The sequence below is a fragment of the Podarcis erhardii genome (genome assembly GCF_964252035.2).
Source record: "Podarcis erhardii genome assembly, chromosome: 4".
Taxonomy (NCBI): domain Eukaryota; kingdom Metazoa; phylum Chordata; class Lepidosauria; order Squamata; family Lacertidae; genus Podarcis; species Podarcis erhardii.
Window position 1 is genome coordinate 3,120,212 of NC_138508.1, and position 20,492 is coordinate 3,140,703.

The window sequence follows — 20,492 nt, forward strand, 5'->3', positions numbered from 1 at the left end:
AGTCTCTTTGACACCCCTCAACAAAGAATAATGCTAATAACTAATACATTTAAAAATGATATTCACACTGGTTGGAAAGGGGAGACTGTTGGGAACTGAAATTCATGAGAGGGTTAGGGTTGTATTTGGCCAAGGTAGAAGGATCATTCCAGACTTTCTATGAAAAATTTCCCCTTTAGACTAAACTAAACAATTTAGTCCTGTTCAGAATGAGAGAGAGAGATAAAACTTTATTCACATTAGCCAATGGCCATAGCAACAGTAAAACATTACAGAATATGCAGAACAGGAAATTCGATATAAAACACAATTTAAAGTCCTGAATCAGCAGTCAGTTAGTGGCCCTTATTCTGATTGCCCCTGCTATGAACCTAGCAACCTTTGCTGTTATCTGCTCATTTTGATCTGATAGAAGAAAGGACATTGTGGCAGTGGCTGAGCGCCCTGGGATGGTTAGTACGAGTGGGGTGAGGATCTCGTTCCTCAGGTCTTTGTAGAGAGTACAGGACAGGAGGACGTGTGCTGCTGTTTTGGTGGTACCATCTCCACAGGGGCAAAGACGTTTCTCAGGCGGGATCTTTTGGAATTGACCCTCAAGTACTGCAGATGGCAAAACATCCAGTCTTGCAAGTGTAAAAGCATGTCTGTATCTTGGAATAATATGTGCAGATATGGGGCCGGGGCCAGAGAATCAAAATGGAGAGGTGGAAACTGAACATACCACAGGCAGAATTTCCTTATAGTGGCCAGGTTGTTCTGATGCTCAATATCTTTTAGACGTTGACCAATTAGACTGTTTGCTTTAGTGGGGCCCATAGTGGGTAGGTGTTGTGAGGATAGGCCACAAGAGTGAAGTTTTTGATAGACGGTTTTAAGCCAGGCATTTTATGGCAGTCTTGAAGTACTAGGGATAATAAACCGGGGGGATTTGAGTTTAGGCGGAGCCAGAAATTAAAAGTTCTTTGCCAAGTCCGTACTTAAGGGAGACTTGCCTCCAGTCTCAACAATGCATTTGGGACACCTGACAGTACAAAACAAATCTACCTTAGAAACTTTGATTGCCTGTTCAGAATGTCAATATAAGCTTTACAGAATCTGTAAAATCATTTCAGAACCTCTAATATTCATATCAACTTTCTGGCTCCTTAGAATCTTTCTAAGAAGAAAAACATCGGGGAACGATGTCCTCCATCACCAGTTTCAACGAGAGCCTTGTGAGCCACCAAAGCTTCGTCCTGATTGGCATCCCTGGGATGCAGGAGAAGAACTCTTGGGTGGCCTTCCCACTGTTTGTGCTCTACGCCCTGACTCTGCTTGGGAACATCACGATCCTCTATGTCATCAAGATTGACCCAAGCCTCCATGAGCCCATGTACTTCTTCCTTTCCATGCTCGCCTGCTCGGATCTGGGCCTCTCCATGTCAACCATGCCAACAATGCTGAGCGTGTATTGGTTTGACTTCAGAGAAATCCCATTCAATGCCTGCATCAGCCAGATGTTCTTCATCCATACCTTTCAATGGATAGAGTCTGGCATTCTTGTGGCAATGGCATTTGATCGCTTGATTGCCATTCGTCATCCACTGAGATATAGATCACTTCTGCCAAATTCAGTAATTGTGAAAATAGGCATTGTCGTCTTGTCCAGAGGCCTTTGCGTTATTTTCCCAATCCCTTTTCTTATTAAACGGCTCCCTTTCTGCCGATCCAATGTCCTTTCTCACTCCTACTGTCTCCACCAAGATGCCATGAAGTTAGCCTGTGCAGACACAAGAGTCAACCTCTTGTATGGTTTGACAGTAGTTACTGCTCACCTTCGAATCTAAAAAGTTTCCAACTTATATGATGTCTCTATGAAGCTCCCTGACTAATTTTGGAATTTTTATTACAAGAGTTTTTATCAACACTAAGATTTGCCCTCTTATACCCTACTTTCCAGCTAAAAGGAAAGCAATTAAAAATGAGGGCACCCCACCTACTACGAGCTCTACCTCTCCACCCTCAGACTTAATTAGTTGGACAGAGACCCCCATGCCCCTCCTATCAAAGGCTACTCATCTAGAGAATTCGATGGAGCAGGAATTACTTGTTTCCTTCTCCCATCTCCCAAAAGCCGAACAAACAGAGATAACGGACAGACTAGATGAGTTATTACTCTATCTTCGCAACTCTGAAGACCTAGCGCCCACAAAAGAGGCAAATACTCCACCTAACTTGGAGCGAAAAATGGAATATGAATCTCCTCAGGTCACGTCAGAGCACACCCCCCTACTCTGCCCAACTGAAATCCACGCCGAAATCTCTGTGGCGCCCCTAATCACATTACCGGAGACTTCACCACCCAATGGTTGCATCTTCCACGACTCCGGGAAAGTCCTAGATGCTATTGAAGAGACAAAATGACTCTCACCTCTATTACTATCCTGGAACGTTGCTGGGTGGCAATCGAAAACAATGGACAAAGACGTTCTAACCTACGTATCACAGTTCAAGATCATCCTGCTCCAAGAAACCTGGATGCAAAATCCTTTTGATCTACACAATTATTTTGCTTTCCATTCCTGTGCCTCAATCGGCCCAAAAGGCGGAAGACCGGCGGGAGGTCTGAGCACCTTCGTATCGACAGATCTAGGAACCTCCCCTACCCAATTGAAAATCGATAAAAAATGGATTTTGGCTGTGAAAATATTCTCTACCCACTTTAAGATCATATGCATCAATGTTTATATTCACCCACTCATGAAACAAACTGATCTTAAAAACATCTGGAACGAACTGGAAGACTGCATTCTCCTTGTCTCAAATAAGTTTCCCTCTGCCTCCCTAATTATTGGTGGGGACTTTAATGCAAGGTTAGGCCATTCAGACAAACAGCTAATCAACGAAAGTGGAATGGGTCCCCTAAATGCTAATGATGAACACTGGCCCCTATTCAGGCGTCACTCACTTGACCCAGTTACCAATTTCGCTGGTACATGTCTCTTTCTAATGGCACTTAGATTAAACCTTGTTATTTTAAACGGCCTCTCCTCGGGAGACTGTCCTGGCCAATTTACTTATTGGTCAGGCTTAAGGCATTCTGTTATTGACTACATCCTTGTCTCCCAAGAACTCTTTGATGAATATATTGAATTTACTGTAGATATAAGAACCGAAAGTGACCATCTCCCCCTAAATCTTAAAAGGACTGAATTTTGGGAACCCTCTAGATGTGGGCTCGCCCCACAGACCTCTGATCCCAATGTTCTACAACAAATAGGCAGATCCAGAATTAAATGGTCCCCTTATGTTAATAACAATTTTAGCATTTGGACACAATCAATGGAAGGTCAACTCCTCTGGGCTGATCTGACCTCCAACGATACTGAAGAGACCTCCCCAATTGACCATTATAACACATTAATCCAAAAACTCCAACCGTTATTGTCAAGACTCGGGAGATCTAGCCACAATGAGTCCCCTACCAACAAAAAATGGTTTGACTGCAAATGCATCCAGGCAAAACTTATACTCAGGGAATGCTTTAAGGTCTTCCAGCAAAATCCTAACCCTATCACTAAATTAGAGTTACAACTTAAAAAAAAGAACTACAAAGAGTTACTAAAAACCAAAAAAAGAACCGCAGACTCTCTCATCTGGCAGGCCCTCATAAAAGCGTCAATAGAAAAAGACAATACCAACTTCTGGAAAATTATCTCCAGCCAAACCAAAGCTCCTAACGAGGGCACAATAATCCCTGCAAACTCATGGGAAGAGCACTATAAAGTGCTGTTTAGGGAACACCGCCCTTCTGCGCCGCTTAACATCCCCTTAGACAATGATACATCATGGCCCCCAACATCTGAAACTGAAATCACTTCATTAATTCTACAAATGAAATCTGGCAAAGCCCCAGGAAGTGATTTCATTGTCACTGAACTTCTGAAAGCGCAAATAAACTGGTGGGCCGCGGTTCTTGCAAATCTATTTTCATATATAGATAAGACAACTGAAATCCCTAAAGATTGGGGACTGGCTATAATTGTTCCTATATTTAAAAAGGGTAACCCCTCTGACCCATCTAATTATAGACCAATTAGTCTTCTGAATGTGATCTGCAAACTTTACACAAAACATCTATGCCTAAAATTATGTGGATGGTTAGATCATAATGATTTACTAGAAATTGAACAAGCAGGGTTTACATCTGGACATTCCACCATTGATCACTGCTTAGTGTTAGATTATTTTGTCTATAAGTATGTGAAACATTGGAAAAAGTCACTGTATGCGGCCTTTGTGGACCTAAAGGCAGCATTTGATTCCGTATCCAGGGGTAGGCTCTGGGCCAAATTGGACAATATGGGTATTAACAGAAGGTTATTACTTCTGATGATTAAGCTTCATGAGAACAATACCCTCCAGATAAGACTTGCACAGGACGGCAGACTCTCTAGAGAAATCCCAGTCCAAAGAGGAGTTAGACAAGGATGCCTATTAGCCCCATTTTTATTTAACATCTATGTTAACTCCCTGGTCACATGCTGCCGTGAAATCGAAACCCCCCCCCGTGTTCTCTAACGGCAGAAAAGTACCAGTTTTAATGTATGCAGATGACGCTGTTCTTCTCTCTCAAACCAAAGTGGGTCTGAAACGTGCCTTAGGAAAGTTTAGTGACCAATGTAACACTGAACTGTTAACAATTAACTTTGCCAAAACCAAAATTGTACATTTTAACCGCTCCTTCAGGAAAGATAATTGGAGCGTAAAGGGAAACGCCATTGAACAGACTAAGACCTTCCAATACTTAGGCATTACTTTCTCTTATAATGCCAAATTGTCAACACACCTGACCACATCAGCTATATCAGCAGGAAGAAGTGCAAATGCCATCCTTAGATTATTCAGAAGGAAAGGAGCTGGCTTCCTCCCGATGGCCCTAAAAGTTTTCCAGGCAAAATCTTTAGTCCAACTCCTGTATGGCACTCAAATTAGCCCCTCTGCCAACTTTAAGACCCTTGAAACAGTACAATCAAAATTCTTAAGATCACTATTTGCTGTTAGTGTTTTCAGAACTCACAGGGTTAAAGAGTTCAGTGTGATGTCCCTCAATTCCTGTCACGTGACTCAGGAAGCAGGGAGGAGACTGTGAGGAGAATGTAACAGTCTGTCCCTTCGGAACTGCCGTGCAATTCCACATCCCGCCTGCAGGGGTCTCTGGAACCATGTTGCGGTTAGCTGCAGAGTCTAAAACAAAGGCCATTTCAAAACTTTCCATTCTGCCGTCTTCGAACACTGCCATACTCGCAGAGACTTGATAAGCCTCTTCCTGCTGTTTCCCACGGCCACCTGCACGCCTGCCTGCCTGGCTTCCTGCCTGGCCAGGCCTGTTGCCATGGAAACCCGGCTGATTCCCATGAGAAGTGTCCTTGGAAACATCCTGTCTCTGCTCTCTGCTCCGGTGGGGGCAGTTGCGACGCAGATGGTCTGGTGAATTGCAGATGTAGCAACGACGAACAGACAAGGCCTGAACCGTGCATTCCGCTGGCCTGGCTCCGCCCTTACTCCCGGAGCCCCCGGTGCCAACTTTGCACTCTTTCTGTCGTCGTAATTCCTCATCCTGCAAACGTCCTGCTACGTAATTCAGAGTCAAATTCTGGGGATCCATCGATTCCAGAGTTAGACACAGATTGTCATAACTCTTGTCCAGAGAGCTGAGCAGAATGTACACTTTCAGCTCCTCTGAAAAGTTGACTTGCAACAGTCTCAGCTGATTAAAAACAGCTATCATATCAGTTACGTGCTTTCTGATGCTATCCCCAGGACGTAACTTCATCTCAAACAAGCGTCTGGTGGTGTGTATCTTTGCCCCAGCAGTGGTTCTGTGGTGCACCCTTTCCAACGCTTGATAGGCTTCACAAGCATTTTCCAGCCCCTCTACTAAAGGCAGCTGTGAGCCATCCAAGCTCAGCACAATAGCTCCTAGAGCTTTGTGGTTACGTCTCTGTGAGGCATGGGCGTTTGCTATATCTGCCGCTGAAGCTCCTGCCGCTGGTGTGGGAAGGGGGGGCCCCTGGACAGCCTCCCACAGCCCCTTCGCCACCAGCCAAGCCTTCAGCCTCCTGCTCCATTCTTCCCAGTTCTTCCCATCCAATTTTTCAAAGGGAACCGACCACGATTCGTGGCTGTCTGCCATGTCCTCCCGTTCTCCCAAGATGCCCCACAAGCTGTACTTACTCAGAACTCAGTACCAGCTCCTCTGGGCTCTCCCTTCTCCGTGGAGAAACGATTTTTCAGCTGCCTTTTTAGCGTTTAGCTCTGTCTCTGAGCAGCTCTGCCTTCTAGCATCAGGCAAGACTCACTGAACGCAGCCTCCGCCTCCGGCCAGCTCCCTTTGCCTCAGAACGCCAACTTCAAAGGCTTCCAGCAACAGTTTTACAAGCGGCAATTAGGCTCCATAACCTATTAGCATGATTAGGCTTATCAAGTCTCTGCGAGTATGGCAGTGTTCGAAGACGGCAGAATGGAAAGTTTTGAAATGGCCTTTGTTTTAGACTCTGCAGCTAACCGCAACATGGTTCCAGAGAAAACTGGAAATGGACAGAAAACTAAAATTTCCAAGAGTACTAATGTATTTCTTTGTGTTTTGCAGGAACAGATGGATTTTTGTGTTGTTCCAGAGATGCATCACTGTTTGTTATCTGTGCCTTATTTGTTAAGTAAGGGGTTCAAAGTTTGTTTTGAAAATGATGTCTGCACAATCTCCAGAGGAGGGAGGTTACTGGCCAAAGTTAGGAAGGGACAGAATGACCTTTTCATTCTTAAAACGTCTCTTGGGGGTGAGGGGAAGGTTGAGAAAGCACAGGGATTGCGTGCTACAGTTCCCAACCAGTGTGCTACAGTTCCCGCTCATGTGTCATGTGCATGCGTATGGCATCAGAGAACGATTCACAGTTCTGTTGAAGACTTGCAGGTTTTACCCGAGGTTTCCACAGGATGTAGGATTCGAGATTGCAGAAGTGCCATTAACTGTGACACTTGCAAGCAAGCAAAGGTGAGAGGGTGCAGTTACCCAAAGGTGGAACGGGTTGCCACAAAACCTTTTGAGCTGGTTCACATAGATTTGGCCGGACCTGTCAAGAAACCAAGTCTGGGAGGGGCCAGGTTTCTGCTAACGTTTTTGGATAATTTCTCACAGAATTCCTGGACTCAGGGTCTCAGGTCCAGGGAGGATGCAGCACAGCTGATCAAGAGCTGGATTGCAGGGGTGGAACAGAGATTCTCCACCAGGGTTCAAGCGATCATTAGTGACAGAAATGCAAAGTACACAGGTTCTGCTTTGCAGGAGTTCTTTCACAGAAGACAAATACGTCACACAGTGACAGCACCCACTCAGAGGGGGGCGGCAGAGCTGAAGAGTGAAGCTCTGGTTAAAGCTGGACAGGTGATGCTGAAAGAAGCCAGGTTACCTCCTGAGTTTTGGCTGGAGGCTACTAGGGCTGTGTCAGTCACCTGGAATCGCATCTATAATTCACAGATAGGTGACACACCTTATGGTTTGCTGTATGGCAGGAAGCCCCAGATTCATTTTTTTGCGAAAATTTGGATCTCCTGCAAAAGTGCCGGTGCCTAAGGCTTTGCAAGGGCCGGACGGAGCCAAGTTCCAGAAAATGATCTTCTGTGGGTATGAGCCAGACGCACGTGCATGGAGGTTTGCATACCCGTCAGGTGATCAGAGTAAGGTGCTGATCAGTAAACACGCTGAGTTCTTTGAGCAGGATGTAAGGCCAAAGACCTCTGCACAGCGTGATGTTCTTTCAGAATGTCTCTCTGATCCAGAGGACAGTTCTGATGAGCAGAAAGGTTCTGATGAGGAGGAAGGAGAGGCTGAGTCTGCTGATGACGATCAGCTTACTGACCAGGGTCAGGAGCAGGATAGGGAATCTCCACAAGCTGTTAGAGGATTGCCCAAGAGTGAGCCTAGTTCTCCTGTGAGTGTAATGGAGAGGATTCGAAGACGCTTTAAGTCAGAGGGGGAATCCTGGGATACTGAGGACACACCCGCTGGTGACGGTGAGTCAGGGGAATTACCTGAATTTGTGCCCAGGCGGTCAAGTCGCACAACCAAGGGTATTCCACCTGAGAGGTACCAGGCCACAGGTGCGTGGGTAAGTTTCGCACAGTGCGATTCTGAGAGTTGTGAGGTGGTTCCACAGATGCCCAACAGGTACGCCAAGGGAGGGCGCAAGGCGTTGGGGAAGGGATTGATCTCACAGAAGTCTGGAGAGGTAAACACCCAAGTCACCTCAGGAATGGAGGGAAGAGGGGGTGTTAGTGTTTTCAGAACTCACAGGGTTAAAGAGTTCAGTGTGATGTCCCTCAATTCCTGTCACGTGACTCAGGAAGCAGGGAGGAGACTGGGAGGAGACTGTACTTGTTGTTCTCCCTGTGATTCCGAGGGAGAAAGATGTTCTCTCTCTGTGTCTGAGAGAAAAAGCTATGGCTGCCTGCAGTGACGGACTTTGTAGCTAAAATGCTGTAATAAAGGCTGTATATAGACGTTTCTGTCTCAGTGTGCCTGCCGGAGAGATAAGACTGCTTTACACCGCTGTGTGCTCTGCTCTGCAAACTTGCGGCTGTCGGAGGAAGACCTGAGCAGAGGTCGCAACGGAAGGTGCCGGACAGCCATTAAAGGAGTTGCGCTTAATTGGGATCGTAAATCAATTAAGCCTAATGATTAAGCCTAATGAGACCCAGTCTTCACATTTGCTACCCCAAAGTGTACACCTAATGCAGTCTTAAGGCAAGAGGCAGGACTACCCAGAGTGGAATTAAAAGTCTGGGAGCAAGCAATATCCCTCTGGCTGAAAATCCATTACAATCCTAAGGGACTGCTACCTTACTTCCTGGCCGCAGTTCCCTATCCTCCTTGGCTTATGCAAATAACTAACAAGATCAAACAAATTGGCCTAAACCTTGAAAATCTTTTTCTTGGAACTCAGAACAAGGCAAAGGCAATTATCACTCAGAGACTTCACGATGTCGAATTACAACAAGAAGACGCCCTACTCCCGGAGACATATAGATGTTTAAAAGCTTGGCCTAACTTTGCAGCTGCCCCTTACTTAACTAACATCACTAACGAAGCTTATAGATGGGCTTTCTCTAGAGCCCGCTTTGAGACAATGCCCTCAGCAGTGCTGTACGGCAAATTCACGCGGGTACCAATGCATGCACGTCTCTGCCCCTGTATGCCTAATAAGGTAGAATCTGTTACACACATCCTTCTATTCTGCGAATTTTATAGTGAAGAACGAGCTCAACTTATTTTGCCGCTTTTATCAAAATTTATACCCCTACAACATTATTTGGAATCCTCCCCCGAAATTCTACGAAAATACCTTCTGGAAGATTCCTCAAGCTCAATATCATATGAGGTGGCCAAATTTTGCACTTTAGCAATCAGGAAGCGTAAATTTCTTCTGTTGAATGGCACACTGCGAAGTTCCCTTGTGTAATCTTTTCTTCTTCTTCTTCTTCTTGATGTTGTTGTTGATTTCTTTTTGTTTGGTCTTGTGGTGTTTGGTGTCGCTGGCTTTTGTCGCGATAAAACTTGGTCTGGTTCACAGGAAGAGAGCCCAGAAGTCACATATTCAGTCACCAGATATTGCGCTGCTATGATAGATATCTGACGAATAATGATCTATGCCAGTGTTTCCCAACCTTTTTTGGGCAAAGGCACACTTGTTTCATGAAAAAAATCTTGAGGCACACCACCATGCCAGATGGGGAAAGGTCACTTTTTACTTATGTAAAAAAAAATAATAAAAAAAAATAGTAACAGCATAGAAGGTAGAGAAGGTAGGACTCGAACCAGTGGATTCACCTTACAATAAAGATTTTGACTAAACATGGGAAAGAACTTTCTGCTGGTAAGGGCTGTTCAACAGGGGAATGGTCTCCCTCGGGAGGTTTTTCCCTTCTTGGAGGTTTTTAAGCAGAGGTGGGATGTCTGTCTGCCATGGATGCTATGGCTGAGATTCCTGCACTGCAGGGGTTGTACAGTACTGGATAGCCCTGGGGATCCCTTCCAACTCTACGATTCTATTAGGATCCCTTTTATAAAAGAGAGAACTTTAATGGCACGGCCATTATTTATTTCGGCTTCTCCCAACGGGGCCACGAAGGATCAGAAAAGCTGAAGAAGAGACCCTTCCTCAGAGGAGGCGGGAGACCACCGGACCCGCCGAGGAGGGGAATCCGGCCGCCTTTCCCTCCAGAGCTTCGCCTTTTGCCCCGGCCAAGTTGCGCCGAGGGCGCCTTGCGGGCTCTGCGTGGCTTCAGGCGGAGCCTAGGAGCCACTTCCCAGCCTGGAGGGCAGGCTGTGCGCGGACCCCGCCACTCTCGGGGCGCGACCCAGACCCGGCTGCCTTCCACGGCCAGCAGAGGTAGGCCGCCGGCTTCAAGCCCAGCGGAACTGGGGCGTCCCGGGCGCAGCGCCGCGCTCCCCGCTCCTCCCGCCCCGCCCCCTTCTCCCGGGTGCCCCCTCCCTCCTTTGTTCTCCGGAGCCCCGCCTCCCCCTCTGCCCCAGCTCGCCTATTGGCTCACGCAGCCGCCACTCAGGTGGGGCCCGCTTTGGCCCCGCTCCCCGGCCGCCGAGAGAGAGTGGGAGCGTGCGGGGCGGGGCTGGGCGGCCGGGCGTCTCCTTCCCTGCGCTGCTTCGGCCGCGTCTGCAGCCGCCGCGGGACCAGGCGGGAGGCCAGTCATGCCCAGACACTGCCAGCCGCTCGGAAGGAGCCGTCGCTCCGCCGGGCAGCGCCTGCCTGCGCGCCCCTCGCTCCCTGCACCGAGGATGGCGGGGGCGCCGGGCGCAAGGCAGCGCCGGGGCTGCTGGGCAAGCGGCAGATGCTGATGCAGTTTGGGGAATTCCTGTCACAGGGAGCAAGGCAGAAGCGGATGACGGGGCACGTTCCCCGGGGGAGCGGGGCCGGAGGATTAGCCCGACTCGCCCGCCTCCCTCCCACGGCACACTAGGCAACGTCCGGCGGCACACTAGTGTGCCGCGGAACACCGGTTGGGAAACACTGATCTATGCTACAATTCAATCCTAAACTGAAGGCCCATATTATTAGATCCGCACTTCTGAAGCCCACCCCATATAGCTGTGTTAACTGATCTTTTAATCTTTTAATCTTTCTTATAAATTTTTAGACCCATTATCTATCCTTAATTAAGTACTCTACGTATATGTTTAAATCTACGTTTGGTTCTAGCTCCTATTTATTTAATAATTATTCGCCTGGATTCATACTGTTATACTATCTATGTATATGTTTTGTTTATGCTGGTCTATGACCGTAATAAAGTACTTGACTTGACTTGAGTAGTTATTTCCTCTTTAGGGTTGGATGTTGTGAGCATTCTTGTGTCATACGCCCTGATTCTGAGGACTGTTTTGACCATTGCCTCCCATCAAGAGTGCCTGAAGGCCCTGAACACCTGTGTGGCCCACATTTCTGCCATCTTGATTTTCTATGTGCCAATGATTGGCACCAGTATGGCGCATCGATTTGGGAGACACCTTTCCCCCATTGTCCACATGCTGATGGCCAACATTTTTGTTGCTATCCCCCCACTTCTCAATCCTGTTGTGTACAGCGTGAAGACCCAGCAGATCCGGAAAAGAATATGCAACGTTTTGCAATTAAAGAAAATATGTTTCTTTCAAAGAAGGACTCTGTGATAAAGTGAAGAGAAAGGTATTTTATTTTTATGGACTGATGCATCCATCCCATGCTGCTTCCATATCTGTTTAATAGCTGGTCTTTGTCCTTTTTTAATAATGAAACTTCCTAAACATTTCTGCACACTTCAGACCTTGATTTTAGGGCAGAGAAGAAAGTGGGGGGGGGTCCTGTTTTCAATGCCCAAGGAGGTTCAAGTGGCTCCACTCCCAGATGCAGGGTTCAGCCACAGAAGGAGTCCGGTCACAGCACTCCAGCCACCTCTCAATTGGCTTCTTGCAATTGAGAAATAGACTGGAAAGAGAAGCTGCTGAATTACAACTTATCACCAAACTCAAAACCATGGAGAAACCTGGTCTGAACAAAGACCTTGGATTCTTATCTCATTATACATGACAAAGCCATTTTTCACCTTTTCACCCCTTGCTTTTTCCTGTAAGACCTATTGCAGTCATTAAGAGTCGTCAACAGGCTCATCACAGCTATCTGCCAATCACCCATTCCCACCACCCTTCTGAGTAATACCCCTCCCCACCTTCTCACTATATAGAAGGGTCTGGAAACTTCTGTTTCAGTGTATCTGAAGAAGTGTGCATGCACACGAAAGCTCATACCAAGAACTGACTTAGTTGGTCTTTAAGGTGCTACTGGAAGGAATTTGTTTTGTTTTGACTATGGCAGACCAACACGGCTACCTATCTGTAATAAATTGTTGTTGTTGTTGTTGTTTAAATTGACCAGGTGAGTGTTCTCCTTTCAAAAGAGCCAGGTGGAATCTTCACAGTTGCTAATGGCATAGCGTTGAAAGGCTAGTGAAATATGGGGAGCCCTAGAGCACCTGCTTGGCATGCAGAATGTCCCAGGGTCAACCCCTGACACCTCCTGCAAGGGCTGGACGAAATCCCTGCCTGAAACTCTGGGGAGCTGCTGCCAGTCAGTGTAGGCCAGGGGCCCTCAAACTATGTCCCACGGGCCAAATCCAGCCCGGCAGGGTCGTGAATCTGGCCTTCACGGCCATTTCAGTACCCGCCAAGTGTCCGAGGCTGAAAGCATCTCGCCGCCCGCTCATTCAGTCCCTGTGTTGTGCTGCGGTAAATGCCACTAGCTTGGTGGCGGCTCTACCAATGAAAGGCCAGGGGGTTTCGCTCAGGGACAGGGAAGTGTTGTTTTTTGACTTGAAGAGAGGAGTTGAGGTTGGCGGTGGAAGGCAGAATTGGGTCGATTTGGTTTTGTTACTTAAGAGGTTTACTTTAAAGGTGGGGCAGGGAAGGATAGTCCTATTTCTGAGAGTGGAGCAGCGGTCTTTCCACTCATGTGATTTACATGCTCTGAAAGTTGGGATCTGTTTGGATATTTAAATTTTTAAAGGGTGGGGTGGTACCGGATAGTGATCATCTCGTTAGCCTGGGGATCCACATTCTGGTTGAAGGAGGCCAGGATTGGCCCCCAAGGCTTGGGATGTCCCTCCTCCCCTGCAGTAGGACCTGGAACCCAGGAGAAAACTCTTGAAATAGCCTTGCCAGGTGCTCAGGGACGGACTCACCTGTCCCCATGTCCTTCTTGGTGTCCAATTTTATGTGTCATTCTTGCTAATTCTGCGTATTCAAATAATTTTACTTGCCAATCCATAACCATAGGGATCTCTGCTGATTTCCATTTTTGGGCTATCAATACCCTGGCAGCCACCGTCGCATATTGAAACAATCTCTGATCTTCAGGGGCGTACAATTCCCCTCTAATGCCTTTTAAATATGAAAGAAGCCTATTGTCTATTATACCACAAGATGTCTCTCTTCAACTTCTTTCCCCAACACAATATTCATATACTTTTTTCTCAATTTCCTTAAATATCTCCACCAATTAACCAATTCTTGTGATTAAGCAAATTGATACAGATCAATACAGATTAATACACTTGCATTAACACATTTTTGGTAACCAGCAAATCAGTTAATCTAATAAATCAAATAAATCAAATAAATCAATTTCAGTACTCTCACTCCAATTAATCCAATTAATAATTTTCAACAATAGGGGTTTAAAAGGTCTACTTAAGTTAATTCGCTTATAACTGATTTAGCTGAAATCCTCTTTTAGCCCCGTTTTCTTATCTTTTGAAGTTTTAATTCAGTTAAACAATAATTTTAAGCCACATGGGAAGCAGAGAGACAGACATCCCATTACACAACAAAAGACAAGCTAGTTAAAGCATCAATGACACACTGGTCAATAGATATAGGACACAATACAAGCCTAAGCCTCTGCAAGAAACTCTGGAAAAGAGATTTGAAATTTACCGTGTGTTATTCTCTGAAAGAGAACTATTTGAAAATGATTCATAGATGGCATTTAACTCTGAGCAGGTTGGCCAAGATGTGTAAAGTTGAATCAGATATGTGTTGGAAATGTAAAGAAATAGGAGGAACTTTTTTCATATGTGGTGGGCATGTAGAAAGGTAAAATAGTACTGGGAAATGATTTATGATGAGTTGAAAAAAAATGTTTTTCTTCTCATGAGTTGAAAAAAATGTTTTTCTCATGACCTTTGTGCGTTATTTATTTTTATTTTTTAAGAGGGCAAATTGAAAAAGAAATTGTATGGCAAGTTGCAGAGGAATAAAAACTTGCATTTGGGGGAAAAAAGAAAAGAAAACCGGGGGTGGCCTCCTCCCATATAATATGGGGGAGGCAAAGACCCATAGGCGTTTAAGAGTTAGTGCCTATTCCTACACCCACAGGCCTCAGGAATGTTACAACATAAAAACACAAAACACCACGTTAAAAGGGCATTAGATGTCAATCAGCCAAAGGCCTAGTTAAAAAGGTGCGGATTTGACTGGCTCCTAAAGTTGTATAATGGTTTTTCCGACCTTTGTATGCATTCTTTTATGGGAAGTGAGTTTGAAGCTATCAGTGAAGCTCTTTCCACATTCCACACACTGATAGGGTTTCTCCCCTGTATGAATTCTCTGATGCTTAGTGAGATGGGAGCTCTTCCTGAAGCTCTTTCCACATTCCCCACACTGATAGGGTTTCTCCCCTGTATGAATTCTTTGATGGGAAGTGAGATGGGAGCTCTTCCTGAAGCTCTTTCCACATTCCCCACACTGATAGGGTTTCTCCCCTGTATGAATTCTTTGATGGGAAGTGAGATTGTGGCTGTGACTGAAGCTCTTTCCACATTCCGCACACTGATAGGGTTTCTCCCCTGTATGAATTCTCTGATGGGAAGTGAGATTGTGGCTGTGACTGAAACTCTTTCCACATTCCCCACACTGATAGGGTTTCTCCCCTGTATGAATTCTTTGATGGGAAGTGAGAGAGGAGCTATGAGTGAAGCCTTTTCCACATTCCACACACTGATAGGGATTTTCCCTTGTATGAATTGTTTGATGGGAAGTTAGATTGCTGCTGCGACTAAAGCTCTTTCCACATTCCACACACTGATAGGGTTTCTCCCCTGTATGAATTCTTTGATGGGTAGTGAGAGAGGAGCTATGAGTGAAGCTCTTTCCACATTCCACACACTGATATGGTTTCTCCCCTGTATGAATTCTTTGATGGGAAGTGAGACTGGCACTCTGACTGAAGCTTTTTCCACATTCCACACACTGATAGGGTTTCTCCCCTGTATGAATTCTTTGATGGGAAGAGAGATTGGCTCTCTGACTGAAACACTTTCCACATTCCACACACTGATATGCTTTCTTCCCAATGGGATTTCTTTGATGGGAAGTGGAATAGGAACTTTTCCCACATTCAAGATATTTATTCAGCTTCTCCATTGTGGGGATTTTGTCATGGTCACCCTTGTTCTTGATTTCCAGTCCATCTACAATGAAGAGAAATGGATTAGAGACTCAGGGAGAAATTAAGGAAGAATGCTTGTTAACTCTCGTAATAGAGGAATAACACAAGTGGGTTAGATGGATGGTTTTCTGAAGGGTTGGGTGCATTAATTAACGGGGATCAACCGACATCCTTAGGGGAACCTGTGATTCGATAAGCCTGGCTCTTCTCTCGAATGGATTTTCTTTGGCTCCATCATGGCATCCCCCCGTTTCCAATGTCAGTCTTCTCTTTGGACAACCAAAGACTAATGGGAGGAGAAACAAAAAGTGAAAACCTGACAGAAGCTACTTCAACTTCCCTAACAACTCTGAAGTTGAGTTAAAATGGCCTGGGGAGTTCAGACCAGACTGATCCTTGTTTAGAAGCTGCAATATTGTAATCCCAGGTGTCTTAAGGGGGCATTGTTGAGTTCTGTGAAAATATATGAGATTCATCACAGAGAGCTGTTTTGAATTTAAAAACAGATATTCTGATTGCAAAGAGATCCTTACCAAGAGTGGCCACGATCCCATGATTCTCCTCCATGACATCTTTATGCAGAACTCTCTGGTCAGGATCCAGCAACTCCCACTCCTCATCTGTGAAACGAACAGCCACATCTTCAAAGCACACTGGACCCTAAAGGAAAAAGGGAAATGTCCTCCTCTGAGACAACACTGTTGTTCACCACCACTCCTTGAGCTAGGACGTTGTTCCACCCCTTGGCCTCTGTCCCCACAAGGCAGCTTCCCCTGACCTGATCCGGATCCACAGCTGCTGCTTCCATTCTGTCCCCTTGAAAAGATGGATGAAGAGTTCTTGCGGGCATCATTCTGTCATCTGCAAGAGGAAAAAGTTAAGGGGGAGGCCCAGAGTGCCTGCATCTCTCACAGGTAAATCAGTGCATCTGAAACTGCACAGGGGCCTTTGAGAAAGTCTGGCCTGCTGAGTGCATTTGGATGTTTGGGTGCATTGGAGATGTTAGTTGTGAAAATATATATCTCCCCTCCTCTGGGCTCTTAGCCCCAACTATCTCCCCCAATAAAATATGAAAAGAACCCACAGGTGATTTGGGAAAACCAACATAATGAGACTAAATGGAGAAAAAACTCCTTCCTCCTTACCCAGTGGCCACTCTCTGGTGTCCAATGGAGGCCTCTCTGCCTCACAAGAATCCAGGTCCATTTCTGCAAAGAGAACCTTTCCCTGAGAAAGAAACAAGGATTCAAAACAGAGAATGACGAGAAGGATTATTAAATGAATGTCAGGGCCAAAAACTTGAAGGGTGTTAGATCTCATTTCATGGATGCCTTGCAGAAAAAGAATGGGCCATCAGCAGAACATTATGGGATGTTTTCTGTCCTGTTTGGAGCCCTTTGGGAGTATCCAGAGGAAAGTCTCTTCTCACCTGCTTTCTCTCTCACCTGCTTTCTCTCCTCTGCCTGACTCAGGAGGAAACCTTCGGCCAGGGCCACCGCCTGGGAACTGGTCTCCGCTCCGCATTCCCTCACCCAGCTCTCCATCTCCGGGGGAAGGACAGCCAGGAACTGCTCCAAGATCACCAGGTCCAGCATCTCAGCTTTCGTGTGCCTTTCTGGCTTCAGCCACTGACGGTCAAGGTGGTAGAGTCGGCTGCAAACCTCTCGGGGTCCCTTGGCCTCCTGGCAGCAGAACTGCCTCAACTGCTGGCTCTGCACCTCTGAGCGGAGGGTGTCCACCTCACCATGGATCTTCTGCACAGAGTTTTCCCAGAATCCCCCACTGCTCCCGGTTTGGATGGCATGGCCTCTTCCTGTTCGAGGGCCAGCTGAGTCTCGCTGATCCATCTGTGCTCTCAGGAAGCCTCTGAGAGATCGGAAGGAACCCTTTGGTCTTCTGCCAAGTTCTGTCTGTCGTAGTGAAAAGCTTTAGGAAATCCTACAAAGCAAATACATTGTTCTGCTATAAAGTTTATACACCCTCCTCTCTCTCTTTCCCCCCTTATCACCCAAGAATCCTGCAAAATCCCTTTGTCAATAAATACAGTACGGGGGGGGGGGATTTCAGATTTTTTTGGCAGCAATGCCAAAATTGTTAGGAAACCAGACAAAGAGGCAGAAGAGTCTACCAGCACCAACAAGAGTAACGTAAAACCTCATAGGAAAAATGTTAATCCACCAACTTTCTTAAACTTGCAGTGAGAACATCCATGGCTGGAGATGTTCTCTGATGTTATGGTATGCCCTGAATGCCAAGTATTTGCCTGGGCCGAGGACACAGGTTTTGTGAAAGGCAGAGCAGCATAAAAGAATGAAACAGGGTGTATATATTTATATTTTGAAATTTTGTACATGTGTTGAATGTGCCATTTTTGTGATCTGGAAGGAAGTGGGTGAAATCTAAGAGGAGTCAGTCAGTGAATAAAATTCTCAGGCTCCTTTAAGGCCAGATGCACTCAGTCCATGTTCTCTGCTTATGGTCATGTTTTATTCTCTGGGCTTGGTCTGACTTACATGTGAAACCCATTTCCGGATTGTTTTATTTAATGCTTTGACGTGCTGCAAACTGCTATGAATTTTTTTCTTTAAAACATAAAGCAGTATAGGAATGAAATAATGACGATAATGAATTGCATTTTTCTTACCTTTTAGGATAATTAAACAGGCTGTGTCTACTACTCACCAAGACGTTGGTCATGCTCAATCTGCCAGGTCAAATCCTAGATCAATCCCAATGGCACAGGCAATAAAAACAATGGAGAGTGATTTGCACATTGCACTTTTCGTTGCAGGACTTCCCATTGTAGCCTTATTGGAGTTCACCGATTGGGTCTGCGTTGCTCCGGGACAGGAGGAAGGAAGTCAAAACGGCACCGAGTTGGTTCAAAGAAAGAGTTTATTCTGCTCTCCGGATAGCAGAAGGCACCTGCGTGGTGAGTCCACAGCAAGTCCAAAGAAATGACAAGTTTCATGCAGTTTATATATCCTCCAGGCACCCTCTCACTCCTCCCCTAGGAGCCCAACCACGTCGGCCTACGTATACAGGTTGAGATCACATATGTTCCTGCTCTGGTACTCTCAACCATAAAAGGATCTTCCTTCCTGTACTTCTGACCATAAAAGGATCTTCCTCTTCCTACTCTTATCTGGGAAGCGGTCATAATCTCCGGGAACACGCTCTGGCGTTTCCCCCGGACATTGGTCTTGTGCGTATTTTGTGGCCAGCACATAAGATAAAGTTCTGACGTGTTTTCTTTGTTCCCCTGAAGAGTCAAGGCCATCCCTTGCTGTGATTGATAAAGGAGAGAACTGTTTATGCAGTTGTGTCCTTATTATGGTTTTGCTGAACAGTTCACGTTTTACGCATTTAAAAGTGCTCTCTTTTGAAAGAACAAAAGGGGGGGGGGTTGAGACAGTTTTAAAACTTACTACACAGAAACCCATTCCTTCATTCCCCCCTCTTCTTTTGGACAGCCTTACGACTCGTCCCAAGGCACTGGCTGGTATTCTCATGTCAGTGCTATAATCTGAGGCCGAATCATTAATGACATCATTTTACGCATCATATTTTGCAAGCATTGCATTAAGCAGTGTATACAGGAGCAGAAAAGAAGCAAGATTAGCCCGGGGCCTATTAACATCATTAAAATCCTCTAAGCCATCCAAGGTTCAGAAGCCACTCAGTCAACCAAGACATGTCCCATCCGTTCCAGGTCGGGACAGGAACATGGGCTACTTTCTCTACTTCTGCTGCCAGGTGTCAAAAAGCTTCACCATAGTCAGAGATGTTAAAGCAACAGGCTCCTTCTGTCAATTTTAACGTGGCACAAAATCCAGCGGAACCCAAAATCGGGGCCGTAACTGAGGACTCATTCCAAGGCACCATGTCCCTCCACAGCCCTACCTGCATCATTTGGGCACAGGGATATATCTATTTCCTAATAATACCTTCCTTCTTCTAATACCTGGGTTACCTCCCACAAAGCAATATACAAAGCTACATATTCAAAGGGAAAGAAAAGAAAATGTCCTCTTTTAGTCCACGCTGGATTCTCCTTTTTCCGTGCGTAGAGATGCCAGCTTCCAGCAGGGTGGTTGTCTGGTGGGTGGGGCCGAGCCGATGCAGTGAGGAGAAGCGTGTGGCGGCGTCTGTAGGGCACCAGGAGATGGTGAGTCAAAGGGGTTGGTGTAGATCAATTGTAGCAGTCCAATCTGATACTGCCTGTGGTTTGCTTCATCCTTCAAATCAGGCCTGCTGGAATATATGCAGTCAGGTGTCGGAGGCTCATCCTCTCCCATAGGTGGTAGTGTGACCAGGTTAAGAGTCTCAGTAATTCGCAGCTGCAACCGCGGGTGCATGGGCAGTATAAGTCAGCTGCTAGGCGCTTCATCTCTGCTTGGGATAGAAAAATAAGTTCCTTTCATGTCCAACAATGCTGGCACAGCATGAGCAGTGACGCACGTGGTTTCTTGTCCAAAGGTGAACCTGTCAGTTCTCTTTCAGTCAGAGTGGCAGTCGCCACTACTGTTCGCATGCAGGGAGGCAAACCTTGTTCCGTAGTGGTAAAATTTTCAGACAAATAGGCTGTGGGTTGGAATTCAAGCCTCTATCGGGAGACGCTGGCAACTCTCCCAGGCCCCCGGCTTGAGTTCCGATGATCTACTCTGGCTGCCCACGTCCCGGCAGTCCAGGCAGACCTTGATAGGCGACCCTCCCCAGCGTGGGAAGAGCACACCCATTCTTTCCTGCTCCCCCGGCAGGGGAAAGAGATGGTCAGAAACGTTTTTACATGGCTTTATTTCTGACTCTTCAGCATTACAAAAATCATGTCTGCTCTCTTCAAGCATCGACAAACAAGTGACAAAGACTTCCTGTACAAGAGCAAGAGGAAGGTCTCAAATTACACTCTGAGCAAATTCCGGTGCATTGCCCTGTGAACTGACTGTCCCACTGTTTCCC

The 20,492-nt window shown here is 46.2% G+C and overlaps 2 protein-coding genes across 2 annotated transcripts in view; one reads left to right on the plus strand and one right to left on the minus strand.

The window, feature by feature from the left end:
• Nucleotides 1-18,694, minus strand: part of LOC309340597 (uncharacterized protein) — a gene marked incomplete at its 3' end in the record, with an annotated part of 141,695 nt that extends 123,001 nt beyond the window's left edge. The window contains exons 1-2 of the mRNA XM_081859483.1: nucleotides 18,216-18,694; nucleotides 16,979-17,471 (exon numbers count right to left, since the gene is read on the minus strand). Coding sequence (XP_081715609.1) covers nucleotides 16,979-17,380 — 402 coding nt within the window. The 5' untranslated portion in view covers nucleotides 17,381-17,471; nucleotides 18,216-18,694. The remainder of the gene's footprint in view (nucleotides 1-16,978; nucleotides 17,472-18,215) is intronic.
• On the plus strand, nucleotides 1,182-11,722 carry LOC309341176 (olfactory receptor 51H1-like; the record flags this gene model as incomplete). Its single annotated transcript, XM_081860698.1, has 2 exons — nucleotides 1,182-1,799; nucleotides 11,363-11,722. 2 exons carry the CDS (start codon nucleotides 1,182-1,184, stop codon nucleotides 11,720-11,722), a joined length of 978 nt encoding a protein of 325 aa, XP_081716824.1.
• Nucleotides 18,695-20,492: the final 1,798 nt, after the last annotated feature.